General features: G+C 37.3%; 1 protein-coding gene across 1 annotated transcript; it reads left to right on the top strand.

Annotated features, from left to right (window-relative positions):
• The first annotated feature begins 8,869 nt into the window (after window positions 1-8,869).
• On the top strand, window positions 8,870-15,090 carry brk1 (BRICK1 subunit of SCAR/WAVE actin nucleating complex). Its single transcript, XM_057845203.1, has 3 exons — window positions 8,870-9,069; window positions 9,363-9,445; window positions 14,541-15,090. Exons 1-3 carry the CDS (start codon window positions 8,952-8,954, stop codon window positions 14,565-14,567), a joined length of 228 nt encoding a protein of 75 aa, XP_057701186.1. The 5' UTR covers window positions 8,870-8,951; the 3' UTR covers window positions 14,568-15,090.
• Window positions 15,091-15,238: the final 148 nt, after the last annotated feature.

Here is a 15,238-nt window from a genome sequence, read left to right as displayed (position 1 = left end):
TCTATATATATATTTTTGAAGCAACTTATTTTTTGATTAAATAATACAGAAAAATGTCCTTGTCAAAATGTGACCCAAACACAAATCAACATTACTTCAATCAAAAAGTTGCTTGAATAAAAAATAATCATAAATTAAATATTAATTAAATTTAAAATTCATCAAAGAAAAATAGCTTTCACATACATTTTTTTGAGTTTCAAATTTATTTTTGCATTCACATTTTTTGATTGAATAATAAAGACACAAATCTAGCTCCATATGGCTCCGCCCAGGGGATACAATTTTTGACTGGTGTAACTACATTGGCACGACACCGGCGGGCGTACCAAATTCAATGGATGACGATCTTGGCAAAAAGTATTGCCTAAGCAGCTGGATTTAGAATTCCCCTCAAGAATAATGGGAAACAAAAAGCGCTCATTGTCAACTTATTATTATAAATATTCTTGTAAGTTAATTTTATTGCTGAAACTGCGTTTTTGGGTCATCAACATGTTGTACACCCCCCCCCCCCCCCCCCCCCCCCGCCCCAAAAGTCAAACTCTGCCTATGGTGCTATCATAAGGTTTCTTCCCGCCTACTTCCAGGTTATCGAACCTCGAATTACCACACGTCACAGATTTACAGATTCGATAAGATATCGGTACATTTTTTAGCAATATAATCGATATTACCAGTATCCAATTCCACTCAATTCTTCTTGGCGATTTTTTGTTCCCAGTCAAATTATTTTACATAGGTAATTCACATTACAAAAACTGGCCATTTAAAACACATTAATTTTGTGCATAAGATGTGCAATGTGCATACCTGTCAACCCGAGGCCGTTGGCAATCTTACAAATAGTGACGTATGGCCATACAAATTGGTGACTAATCTTAAACGGTTTATATAGCCTGCAATTTGAAACAAAAATAAAACTCAATTTTTTAAATAAGATAAATTTATTGGTAATATTTACACATATAGCCTGGTGCAATCAAAGAACAACTAATATGTTAAGCTACATCATGGGTTATTAAAATTTAACAGTGACTTTTGTTATAATTATATGTAGCATTTTTGGCAATTTCTATAATGTCTTTTGATGGCTCGCAATTCAGTTTGACATGAAGGTAGTTAGTTAGTGTGTCCAATTATAAATTAAAAAGGTCAATTGATAAAATTAATTTACCGATGCAATCTTTGAGTCAGGGAACATTTCTTTTGCTAATTCTGAGAAGTGATCAGCAATAGGCAAATTGTGTTCGGCAACAAATTGGCAGAATAAAATCTCCGCTTTCATCACTTTTCATTCTGCAGACTGCATCTTTATGACCAGTGTTGTTAATCTTATTTTTAAAAAGTAATTAATTACAGTTACAAATTACTTCTCCCAGAAAGTAATTGAGTTAGTAACTCAGTTACCTGAATGTAGGAGTAATTAGTTACTCGGCAAAGTAACTGGTGTTACCTTTAATGTCTTTTTTTTTTTTTTTATTAAAACAAAAAACAAACAAAAAAACATAGTAACCTTTGCTATGTTTGGAAGTCATTTAATGTTGTGACTCAACCGTTGAAGTTGTTAAAATGGTTCCCGTGTTTGCATTAGTTCCCTTCTGTCTACTTTCGACATGTGAAAGTTTTAAAACTGTTTCAGCATTTAAATATAGATTTAAGTCAAGATTTTGCCGATTTAGGAGTATTTTAGATAAAAAGGTACTTAGGTTCACAAGGAAGGTTCACTACAACAGAGCCTTTCTGAGAAATCTACTGCTTTAAGATGGCGGGTGTTTACTAACGACGCCGAGTCTGTCATTTCGCATGTAGTTCTATATGCATGTGATATCTAGGCGCAGATTGTAGGCTGTCGGCTACAGTCAGGAATTAGAGCCACCTTGCCTAGCATCGTGTTTGCTACAGCGTCACAACAAACACTCTTCTCTCTCTGTGTCTCTGACTTTTCTCGCGTCATTCAACCAACTTAGTAAAGCATAGTAACGCGCATTGTCTCGATGCCCAAACGTTGACAAAATCCGAACGGAGGAAAAAAAAAACCGTCATGCACGAAAAACGTACAGATTTTGACCGTACGGCGTACACATTTAAAAATCAGTACTCACTTGTACAAATTATACCGAAACCGTACAACTTGATAGGTATGAATGTGTAATAAATCTGAAGTAAAATGAAAAATATATTGATATATTGTTTAATTAGTTAAATAATAAATAAATATAAATCAAATCATTCACATTAGACTTTTCAAAATTTCTCATAGACAAAAATCAAAAAGATTGTTATACAGTGCCTTGCAAAAGTATTCGGCCCCCCTTGAACCTTTCGCCACATTTCAGACTTCAAGCATAAAGATATGAAATTTAATTTTTTTGTCAAGAATCAACAACAAGTGGGACACAATCGTGAAGTGGAACAACATTTATTGGATAATTTAAACTTTTTTAACAAATAAAAAACTGAAAAGTGGGGCGTGCAATATTATTCGGCCCCTTTACTTTCAGTGCAGCAAACTCACTCCAGGAGTTCAGTGAGGATCTCTGAATGATCCAATGTTGTCCTAAATGACCGATGATGATAAATAGAATCCAAATGTGTGTAATCAAGTCTCCGTATAAATGCACCTGCTCTGTGATAGTCTCAGGGTTCTGTTTAAAGTGCAGAGAGCATTATGAAAACCAAGGAACACACCAGGCAGGTCCGAGATACTGTTGTGGAGAAGTTTAAAGCCGGATTTGGATACAAAAAGATTTCCCAAGCTTTAAACATCTCAAGGAGCACTGTGCAAGCCATCATATTGAAATGGAAGGAGCATCAGACCACTGCAAATCTACCACGACCCGGCTGTCCTTCCAAACTTTCTTCTCAAACAAGGAGAAAACTGATCAGAGATGCAGCCAAGAGGCCCTAGATCACTCTGGATGAACTGCAGAGATCTACAGCTGAGGTGGGAGAGTCTGTCCATAGGACAACAGTCAGTCGTACACTGCACAAATCTGGCCTTTATGGAAGAGTGGCAAGAAGAAAGCCATTTCTCAAAGATATCCATAAAAAGTCTCGTTTAAAGTTTGCCACAAGCCACCTGGGAGACACACCAAACATGTGGAAGAAGGTGCTCTGGTCAGATGAAACCAAAATGGAACTTTTTGGCCACAATGCAAAACGATATGTTTGGCGTAAAAGCAACACAGCTCATCACCCTGAACACACCATCCCCACTGTCAAACATGGTGGTGGCAGCATCATGGTTTGGGCCTGCTTTTCTTCATCAGGGACAGGGAAGATGGTTAAAATTGACGGGAAGATGGATGCAGCCAAATACAGGAACATTCTGGAAGAAAATCTGTTGGTATCTGCACAAGACCTGAGACTGGGACGGAGATTTATCTTCCAACAGGACAATGATCCAAAACATAAAGCCAAATCTACAATGGAATGGTTCAAAAATAAACGTATCCAGGTGTTAGAATGGCCAAGTCATAGTCCAGACCTGAATCCAATTGAGAATCTGTGGAAAGAGCTGAAGACTGCTGTTCACAAACACTCTCCATCCAACCTCACTGAGCTCGAGCTGTTTTGCAAGGAAGAATGGGCAAGAATGTCAGTCTCTCGATGTGCAAAACTGATAGAAACATACCCCAAGCGACTTGCAGCTGTAATTGGAGCAAAAGGTGGCGCTACAAAGTATTAACGCAAGGGGGCCGAATAATATTGCACGCCCCACTTTTCAGTTTTTTATTAGTTAAAAAAGTTTAAATTATCCAATAAATGTTGTTCCACTTCACGATTGTGTCCCACTTGTTGTTGATTCTTGACAAAAAATTAAAATTTTATATCTTTTATGTTTGAAGCCTGAAATGTGGCGAAAGATTGCAAGGTTCAAGGGGGCCGAATACTTTTGCAAGGCACTGTATCTATTTAGTGCTGCAACGATTAATCAATTAACTCGAGTATCCGATTACAAAAAAAGATTCAAATTAAGTTTTGCTGCTTCGAGTATTCGTTTAGTTAAAGTGGTGTTGTAATGGTTTGTTTTGAAAGTGTTTGCATTTAGTTTTATTGATTAGGGTGGATACACTGCCAGCTAGTCTGCCTCATTTCACGTGACTGAATCCAGCTGCTCCCTGTTAAGACCAACATAAGCTAAGTTTTTGTTTGAGCTAATATTTTTGTAATGCATTCATGATTTATTTTATACGTACTGGACTGTCTCAGGAAATTAGAATACACAATATTCTAATTTTTTGAGACAGTCCTGTGTATATATACAGGACTGTCTCAGGAAATTAGAATACACAATATTCTAATTTCCTGACTGCCTCAGGAAATTAGAATATTGTGTATTCTAATTTCCTGAGACAGTTCCTGACTGCCTCAGGAAATTAGAATATTGTGTATTCTAATTTCCTGAGACAGTCCTGTATATATACACAGGACTGTCTCAAAAAATTAGAATATTGTGTATTCTAATTTCCTGAGACAGTCCAGTATATTTAGCCATTTTATTGTGGGAATATGTGTTGGAACCATTTGTTAGGAGCATTGTAAAAAAAAAAAAAAAGTTTGCATTTTATAGCATTTAGGCCAGCAGACTTTTGCTATGTAAGTTAGCTAATTGTTTTGTAATTTTGTTGTACATAGATACTCATTTTTTTTTAAATACCGTTTGAGGCTCAACTCAGGTATTTTAATTTTTTATGTTCCTTATCCGATTACTCGATTATTCGAACTAACTAGTTTATCGATTAATCGACTACTAAAATAATTGATAGCTGCAGCCCTATAGCTATTATACATATTATTTGTAATGAGTTAATTTTGTCTACACTTATAGATTAGTTGATTTTTTTTTCTTTTATCACAGACAATTGTTTTTGGTTGTTTTATTTACCAGACATGTTTCGGCGCATAGACTTCATAATGATATTGACGGGACATGGGGCGCGGGGCCGATTAATAGGGGGACTGCATTGCTGGCGTGGCTGTCACAGACAAAGAGCTTTTTTTGTTGAAAATTCTTGTGAAGAAATGCTTAAATCACTGAATTCTTCATAGATATGGATGTAAAACTGTTTCAATTTTTGTTTAAAAGCAAAAAAAAAAAAAGCGTGCAGTTAGCATTTATTTTACATAAATATGTCGAAGTACGATGCTAGTCTGTCAGTCAATGTGGCGGCCGCCATATGTCAACAGGGCTTTTCCGGTGAAAATTCTTGTGAATAAATGCTTAAATCCCTGAATTCCTAATAGATATGGACGTAAGACAGTCTCGATTCTTGGTTAAAAGCAAAAAAAATTGCATTTAGCATTTATTTTACGTAAATATGTCGAAGTACGATGCTAGTCTGTTAGTCAATGTGGCGGCCGGCTTATGTAAACAGAGCTTTTCCTGTGAAAATTCTTGTGAATAAATGCTTAAATCCCTGAATTCTTCACAGATGTGGATGTAAGACAGTCTCGATTCTTGGTTAAAAGCAAAAAAAATTGCATTTAGCATTTATTTTACGTAAATATGTCGAAGTACGATGCTAGTCTGTTAGTCAATGTGGCGGCCGGCTTATGTAAACAGAGCTTTTCCTGTGAAAATTCTTGTGAATAAATGCTTAAATCCCTGAATTCTTCACAGATGTGGATGTAAAACAGTCTCGATTCTTGGTTCAAAGCAAAAAAATGTGCAGTCAGCATTTATTTTAAGTAAATACGTATGTCGAAGAATGATGCTAGTCTGTTAGACAATGTGGCAGCAGCCTTACAACAAAGAGCTTTGTACGTTGAAAATTCTTGTTAAAAAACGAAAAATACAATAATTACCTTGAATCCTCGAACCAATCACTCCTGAGACAATCCAATCTGTTTGTATTCGGTACATCTTTCGTACTTTTTCAACATAAATCCGGCGTTGGATCGCTGCATGTGTCACTGCGACCAACTGCAAATAACTGAAGCGGATTGTGGGATGGCCCCCTACTTGAAGGCGTGGTACAGTAAAGGTCAACTCTGACCCGTCAATATCATTATGAAGTCTATTTTCGGCGACTACTTCCGCCTTCATCAGAGTGTCACTAGTGACAACATTACAAAATAGAATATAGACAAGTTTCCTGAGCGAAATATGGACGGCGCCATCTTGGAAAATGTCTGCTCTGAACTTCCGGTTTAGAAAGAACAACATGAATTGCGGTTGAAGTAAGCAGTGTGTTGACTAAATTGAAACTGGAAAATCAAAGCAGAGGAACCCACGGAATCTCCAAAAATGGATTGAGCACGACGTAGATGACACTCCGACTTTCTGCACAGTGCGTGATCTCCTGGAAGTGCCTATATACAGTATATACGTATATATATGGTTGGAAGTGGAATGTTTACATAAGGGACCAACTAGTAGCTACAATGCGCCAGTGTGGATCTACCTCGCCATAGGCCTTAAATCAGCTGCAGACAAGAAGTTAAGGATGTGATTTAAATCTTAGGATATTCTCAAAAGATTTAATGATTGTTCTTATCATTTCGTTGATCATTCGTGGACGAAATTATCACAACCTGTCAGCCTGCGTCGACGTGAGGTGTAAAGTGATAAGCAGGCCACTTGAGTGACCAAAATGAGGTGAAATTACAAATTATATTACATTTGCCAAATGCAGAAGGGCTGACACGGATTTGTTGTTACAAGGAAACACTACAAGGTATGTACATATGAACAAAAATACTATGTCATTCTTTTTTATTGCAGATATTGATGGCAATAAAACATTTGGACAACATGATTCCATTTATTGTTTTATTTAAAACGATTGGTGCATGTGCAAAACAAGCCAATAAATCCCAATTGATAAAATTATTATAAAAATAGCATACGAGGACGTGATATCAGACAGCAGAGCTCTTTCACCCGAGATTACGCAGACTGTCGGCGGCCTCCAGATGGGCTTTCTCCCGCTGTGCTTGGCAATTCCAGCTCCAATAGCGTCTCTTAAAGTTGCTGCAGTTAAAAAGCTCCTCGTTGGATCTCGGGATCGAGCTGACAGTCCACCGACTATCCCAGCCTCTCAGCCGCCCCCAGGTAGAACTCGCATAGTCTCGATATATGTCCATCAACGTACAGTAAGTGTTGATGTGAGGCACATCAACTTTTCTTCCCTTGCCTAACAGCGTTTTCCACCTGTAAACAAACAAAAAAATTGTAACACTTACATTTTTGCGTTGACATAATTGTGCCATCTACACGTACTGATTGGCAACAGGCTAGGAGCAGATACAGTAGTTGTAGTACATAATATTAAATATCATAACAATCATCATCGTAACAACAATATCAAAGCAACAAGTCGTTTCATGCGCAAGATTTTAGCTTTAGTATTTTTTTGAGCACCTGACACATGAAGATGCCGGGATAGGAAGAACATACTTTCCCTAACACAGGTGCAACATGGCTACAAAAACACCTGGTTTGGTGTGGCACGAGCTTAGTTACACATCTGTCTTCATGAACATGTTGTCCTTCCCTGTTGGGATGATGGCAGATGGATGCAGTATTTCCAAATTGTCTTTTTTAAGGGATTTTGATGAGTAATGTTACTCCAGCTCCACTCTTGTTTTGGATGGAGAAATTCTAAAACGGAAGTTGCGAGCAGACATAAGGAAGTAAATCGGAAGTACCTCGGAAACTTGTCAATATAAAATCAATCATAGGTGGAGTTTGACTTTGGAGAGGGGCGGGGGTAAAAACATTTTGATGACCCCGAAACACACATATATACTAGTATATAAATGTATATGGCAGAAAACACACAGGTTTGTATGGGGTTTCCTGTTACAGTAATATAATATGTAAAATAAATAAATAATAAGTTTAATAAAATTAGGCCAATGTGTAGAATGATATCACAAAATTATATCAAACCAATAAATTTTCTGCATTGTTAGGTTTTTTGTTGTTGTTAATGCTAGTTAAAAATGCATATATGCACATACATTCAGTGGCTGCAATACACTGTGAACAAGCATTCATGTCCACATTCACATAATCCATGCAGATTTAGAACATGCAAAATTGCTGGGAAATAAGCCAATCACTACTGTAGAATACTTTTTAATATAATTATTTGGTGATACCTTTCTTGTAAGGATTGACGTTCTGTCTTTATATTTAAACAGAATATGGGAAACATTAGGTTTATCGTGTAGTATTAGTGTAAAGCACCATGTATTTGCATATTTGACAACCGTTTCCGGTGTTGAACTTTGATTACATTAAAAACTCGCTAACTTGCAGGTTTTTTTTTTCCTCAGGCGTAAACTCGCTAACTTGCAGGGTTTTTTTTCTCAGGCATAGCCTACATTTCAGAAACCATCGTTTTTAGGCATTAAAAAAAATTATACTTTCAAGATGAAAGCAACTGAAGCGCTTCCGCTAAAAGGCCTAGATATCACATATCAAGCTAGCTGCATTTTGCGCACTGTGAGCCAATTGGGAAGACAATCATCATTTGTCGGCCATTTTGTGTCAGTGCCTTTTGCGAAACATTCATTCATTGTACTTCAGTTTTCAAAGGGCTCAGTTTTTCATAAACGTAAGAGATACAGTAAATGCATTCTTAAGTTATTCTGTTTTTAAACATTCAACCTAGATCATAGTTACGTTGATACACTTATTACAATCAAACCGTTTGAAAATAAATCAAGATTACGCAGAGTTAAAAGTATTTTTGGGATTACGATCACGCACTTTGAGTCACCGCAAAGGCCCTACTGAAGAAGCGCTATACTTTAAGATGGCCGTCGGTTAGTATCGCCGTTGCTCCCATTTATTGCATCTAGAACTTGTGTGTTATGTGTGATATCTATGCTGAAAGCAGTTTTCTTTGTAGTATTCACTCGACTTTTCCGGCCTGTTTCCGGGTTCGCACTGCTGGCCGCGAGCTTGACGCTAAGAAAAACTCGACTCGTCAAACATGGCCGGCCAGGAAGATCCAGTGCAGAGAGAAATTCACCAAGACTGGGCCAACCGGGAATACATCGAAGTAATAACGAGCAGCATCAAGAAAATTACCGACTTCCTTAACTCTTTTGGTAAGTGTTCTTTGTACCACGGGGTTTAGTTGTGGTACGGTTTTTATATCGTTTTGCTAGCTCGGTGATGATGTCCTCTCAAGCCACTCCCAGATAGAATCTAGCTTGCGGGTTTACGTTTTAGTTAGACGAGACTCATCGATGTAAATCACTATTTCATTATAATTCAGCCTGGTTGCTGACTAATGGTAGCCTTTTACTATTTACAACGCATAAAACTGCATTCACATCAAAATATAGTTCAGTATTTTGTATCCGCTGATGAATTCACATTCTCAATCTGTCTCTGCTAGACATGTCATGTCGATCCCGTTTGGCTACCCTGAATGAGAAGCTGACAGCCTTGGAGCGGAGGATCGAATACATTGAAGCAAGAGTAAGTATATAGGCTTATTTGAGCTACATAGAAAATAAAATGAAGTTGAATTACAAGAATGAAGTAGTTTGTTTGCCGCGTGAATACCTGAAACAAACGTCCACTCCGTAGTCAAAACTGTTTTTCTACATACCCGCAAATCGCAATATAGTAAACCAAGTGAATATTTGGACAAATCATTTCTGGTTTATGGTTGCAAAAGAACTAGTTTCAACCTTTGCATTTTTTTCCCCGTTTCAGAACAGACACTATAACATTAGGGCGGGGGTCACCAACCCACGGCTTTAGAGCCGCATGCGGCTCTTTAGTGATGCCCTAGTGGCTCCCTGAAGCTTTTTCAAAAATGTTTGAATTTTTTTTTTTAAAAATGGTGGAGGGAAATTTATATTTTGTTTTAAAATGGCTAGTTCTGTAGGAGGACAGACATGACACAAACCTTCTAATTCATTCATATTGTAATGAAGTTAAACTTGAGGCGGCATTATACAACAGAGTGGTCACGTGGTGCGTCGTTATCTATTCTCGCAGTCGGCGTGATGTCACGATGATGTCATCTCGCATAGCAATGTGTCACCATTTTGAGATGGGAGTACACACAGGTAAACATCCCTAAACAAACGTCTGAAATTCATATATTTCAGCTGTTTTGCGTCTTTTTTTTTTTCATAAAAACGTCTTAAACATGACTTATTATTATCACGAGTCACTGCCGACAGACACGAGGAGGCGATACAACTTAAATTTAGCGTGTATTGGCCTGCAAATCTGCCCATACAAAGTCGCAGCTAATAGCTGGATAAACAGTCCAAAGGAATTGCCTGCAGTGGAGTTCAGAAACATCTACAACTACCTCATAAAGTCACCCAGTAAGTTGACCTTTATCAATTACGTGGAATATGTACTGTGTGGAACTAAGAAAACTGGTAGTATATACGGAGGGATAATTTCTGCCGTAACCAGTAATTCACCTCCAAGCGTTATTTAGCCGTGAACACGTCACAGCAAAATAACCAATTCCCACCTGGCCAATAATATACCGATTGACCGATCAGAGCAGTTCACAGCAAAAGAAAAATAACGCTTTGCGAGTTGTCGGTTCCGGTAATAATAACCACTACCTAGTCTATTGAATCCTAGCAGCTAATTGGGGCAAAAAAAATTGATTAAAGTTTACTCACCAGTAATAAAATGTCGGCTGCAAACATAAATGTGCCTGGTCCACGGAACCGTCTTCTTTTACTGTTCCTTGATTGAATGCTTTCAGCCAATTCCTTGTCATTTTCTTCTCACGAGGAAGAAAGAAGAACTTCAAATGCGGCTCCGAACTCTTCCTTGTGTTACAACCCGCAACACAGCAACTTTTAGTCATTCAGACGGAAAAAAGACCGCAAATAAGACAAAAGTTCAACGCGTTTGTACTACAATGCACGACAGAGCAACTGCTTGTGACTCGTGTTTTGCCCCCATTTCAATATGGTGACGCTTTGTTGTGGCTGGTGACCCCATTAATGCCCGGATGTCCGACTGCGAGAATAGGAGGCACTTCAGGGAAAATAAACATTTCATATGATTATATATTTGTTTATTTATATATATATATAATTATGTATTTGTAGCCAGCTTAGTCATTTTGATAGCTGGCTAATGTAGCTAATATATACTAGGGCTGCAGCTATCGAATATTTTAGTAATCCAGTAATCGACTGAAAATTCTATCGATTAATCGAGTAATCGGATAAAACATTTTTTATAGGTAAAGAGCAATTATCAATAGACATGAGAAAACAAGACATTTCATCTAATATTAAACCATTTTCAGTCAATCAATGTCTTTATTTGTGATGTACATTGTTGAAAACAGCCAACAATTGCATCTCTGATGTGACTAGAATAAAAAAAGACTAATGCACTGCTTTCACTCAAAAAACTTCTAGATCTTATAATATATATATATATGTGTGTGTGTGTGTGTGTGTGTGTGTGTGTGTGTGTGTGTGTGTGTGTGTGTATACGTATGTATATATTTCTTACCTAAAAATGTCATTACGCTTGATAACACACATCACTTAAAAGTTAGGTGTTTTTCCCACGTGTTCTAATTCAATTTCCATTTGTGTCAAGCTATTTTTAAGTTCTAGTTAAGTTTTAAGTTAGTCAAAATTGTAAGTCCTGATAGGATTTTGAGTTTGTGCAGTGTTCAAAATAAATGTATGATACCTGCTGTATTGGAGCACATTAGGGATCAGAGCTACTTGATGTTTTATCCAGCAATGACTACTGAGCTAAAAATGACAGTTAGCTTTATTTAGTTTTTATTTTACACCCTCATCACTCTACAGCGCTATGCTTTCACGGATTAAATAAAGCCTGTATGTAAGACACGTTAGCCACGCATCGACAGTGGTCATAATTAATAGAAACCTAGCCCTCCGCAGGGCTAACATTACGTGAACAAGTGACAGTAACACTAATCTTATTTATTAGCACTGAGAAGTTTACTGCTTTAAGATAGCGGCTGTTTACTAACGCCGCAGAGTCTGTCATTTCGTAACTAGTTCTACATACATGTGATATCTATGAGACGTATCAAACGCTACCTGCTACCACCGTAGCATCATGCAGGCGTAGTTTTTAGCAACGTCGGCGTAGTTTGTAGCGGATGTCAACTGCAATAAGTTTTTTTTTTTTTTTTAATTCTTCCTCTACGTACGTGACTTCAGCACGTTGTCCGCATTAAAAGTAGTCCGGGGAAAACGTGATGCTTAGGGCTGACAAAATTAAACGATTCCTCGAGGAAATATAAAAATGAAAAATACTTGAATCAATTTTTAAACTCGAGTGCCTCGAGTATTCCTTTCAGCTCTAACATACAAGTATACTGTACATACAGCATTGGTTGCCTCCGTTATAAGGTTTATTAAGGCTGTTAATGTTTTGCGGCTTCAGATATATTTGGGTTTTTTTTAATTTATTTTTTTGGTCCAATATGGCTCTTTCAACATTTTGTGTTGAAGACCCCTGCGTTAGTGTGACCATATTTTGAGTAATGCCAGTCAGATTGAAAAAGGATAGCGGCCCCTGGGAAATGGCGGTAGCACAAAAGTCTCTTATAACTACTACTTCTCCCCCGACTAGTAGGAGCCAGTCAACGCAGGCAGGTGTTGCGGCCGGAGGGATTCTCTTCAAATTGGTCCCATTAAAAATCATGAAAACTGGATATTTTCATGAATTTATAAAACCCGGCTGGACGATACGGATAGGAAGTGAAAAGTGGATATGTCCGGGCAAAAGACGACATTTGGTCACCCTATATAACGTTAAGCTTTTCATGATGATGATGGCGTTGATGTGTGAGAGACCATTGAAATTACATATTAAAATATCTTATTTTTCATACTGTTGATTCTTTGTTTGTGTGATTATTTTATGGGAAACCCAGGCTGAAATTAAATTTGAATACATTGTATTTAAAGGAAATCTATACTGTGTGTGATAGTTTAAAGTCCAAAAAAGGGTGGGCTCAAATGAGCCTTGCTCTGTGCCAGTTTGCACCATATCAGTGGTTCTTAAACTTGCTAAAGGTACGGAACCCAACGAGTTTTACATGTGCATTCACTGAATCCTTCGGAATTTAATAATGAATCTTTTTTTTTTTTTTTTTCGCTGTTAATTTTCACGCTAGAAAATGAAATTTCTTGTCTACATTGTTATTATTTATTTATTACAACCTGTTCTGTTCAGCTGCTTAGAAAATAGGAATCAGAGTGTCCTTGTGGTCTGAAGTCTGAACTGATTTAATGTATCACATGGGAGTTTCATATACTCCCATTGTGGCTGTTCATCATGTCTACATTCTCATGTTATCGTCGCATCCTTGCATCACATACTATTATCATAGCGTAAAATGTGACACAAATGTTCTGTTTTTTTTTTTTTTTTTTAAATACAAAAAAAATACAAATTTTCTGTTTTTTATTATCTGCGCAATGCATGCTTTTGTAGGTCTGTTATACTTACTCACACCAAGTGTGAGTCAACCTTCCACTGAGCAAACCACTTTCTCCTCCCATTAGATAGATTGCTAGGAGTTAAAAGAAATGGAATAAAGCCTGCAAATTGGAGGCAACCCAGTCTAAAACCTAGTCTAAAAAGACACTTGGCCTTTAGTCAAAGTATGAAAATAGGGCCCTGTGTGTCTTAAAGGTCACAGAACCCCTTAGACCAGTGGTTCTTAACCTGGGTTTGATCGAACCGCGGGGTTCGGCATAGGACCCACAGGGCCCTATTGTCGTACACTGACTAAATCTAAGCAGAGTGACATGATAGATTAGGTTTTTGACTGGTTTGCCCTAATTTACATGCTTTAATCCATTTTTTTTCAACCGCTTAACCTCTCTATCTGATGGGAGAAGAAACATTTTCTCAGTCGAAGGTTGACTCACACTTGGAATGAAGAGGTATAACAGACTGATGAGCAGCGGGGACTTAATTTTGACCTGTTTAAAAACATGCTGTCAAAATGAGAAGAAAGTTGAACGGGAATCTGCTTAGATATTAGGTGAGATGTATTGGTTTTGAATTTGAATTTAAAAAAAAAAAAAAAAAAAAAACCCCATCTAATTCTGTGGGTGCATTTGTGAAACTTATGGGGTTCGGTAGCTTTAGCAAGGTTAAGAACCACTGCACCAGATCAAGTCGTAAAATGTGTAGTCTGTCGAGGGTGAAAAGAAAACACTGTGAGGTCCTAATAAGTATTTCAACTATGTACTGTATTGTTCGCTAAGGGTGGCCTTACACCATACGAAAATTGGGTTAATGACTCTTAAGGGAAACCGATGTCCTGCCCATAGCTTGCCTGTCCGAAACAAAAAATATAATAATATATAATATAAAACAATAGCAATACTGTGTTCAAATGTACACACAAAGTTTATGAAATCAGGTTAGAAGGCTATATGCCGATGTGACACCGACTTTACGAAATACTGTACTCATTTAAAGGAAAAGGCAAAAGCTAGTATGAATGACCTATATGTGAATGTGTGAAAGATGTTTGCCGAAATATGCTAATTACAAATTTCTTTTATATTGACAGGTTACAAAAGGAGAGACCTTGACATAAACATCATCATGGAGATTTGCAGCATCCTAATGATGTCCTCCCAATTACACACCAATTTTATCATTACTTTTTTTTTTTGAGTTTGTGTGATGGATTCCACCTTCCTTTTTTATCCTTATTTTTAAATTGTATCACTAATTTTGCTTGTTTCATATGATGCCACCACTGTGTGTGCAGTATACAGGAAATGGCTCTCCAAGTGTGCTACTTGGGCATGGCGTTTTTAACAAACAATATATAACGATCCACAACTTTGCTTTAATATTATGTGGACTTTGGTTCTTGTGTGGTAGCAGGCAGTTTTAATGGACCACTTGCGTTTCACATCATGTCAATAGCAGCACAGAATTGATGACTGGGGACCATCCTCTTGTGCCAAGTTGAACAAGTCTTTTGTTGTGTAGCCTTTAATAAGGACTGTTTGTACAGTGCACTCTTTGCTCATGTGACGTGTCAACATTATAATAATGTAATAAAATGTCAGAAAAAACATTGAAAATGAAACCAACATTTAGTTGTTTTGGCTTTGTCGTTATTATACCTAAAACAGTGGGGAGAAAAAAAAAAGTATATATATATATTTTTTTTTGTTTGTTTGTTTGTTTGTTTTTTGCAATGCTATCAGACAACCCTACCTCAGGTAGGCTGTCTGTCTGTACCTAAGTAATGTA

This window comes from Corythoichthys intestinalis, chromosome 9 (genome assembly GCF_030265065.1).
Source record: "Corythoichthys intestinalis isolate RoL2023-P3 chromosome 9, ASM3026506v1, whole genome shotgun sequence".
NCBI lineage: Eukaryota > Metazoa > Chordata > Actinopteri > Syngnathiformes > Syngnathidae > Corythoichthys > Corythoichthys intestinalis.
The sequence above is the reverse complement of the archived record's forward strand: the minus strand, read 5'-3'. Positions and strand labels throughout refer to the sequence as shown.

What these genes read in the sequence shown, in the direction of transcription:
- brk1 (XM_057845203.1), top strand. Translation starts at nt 8,952, where the DNA reads ATGGCCGGCCAGGAAGATCCAGTGCAGAGAGAAATTCACCAAGACTGG. An exon ending in CGACTTCCTTAACTCTTTTG is followed by an intron (nt 9,070 to 9,362) that starts GTAAGTGTTCTT and finishes TGTCTCTGCTAG; the next exon opens with ACATGTCATGTCGATCCCGT. An exon ending in TCGAATACATTGAAGCAAGA is followed by an intron (nt 9,446 to 14,540) that starts GTAAGTATATAG and finishes TTATATTGACAG; the next exon opens with GTTACAAAAGGAGAGACCTT.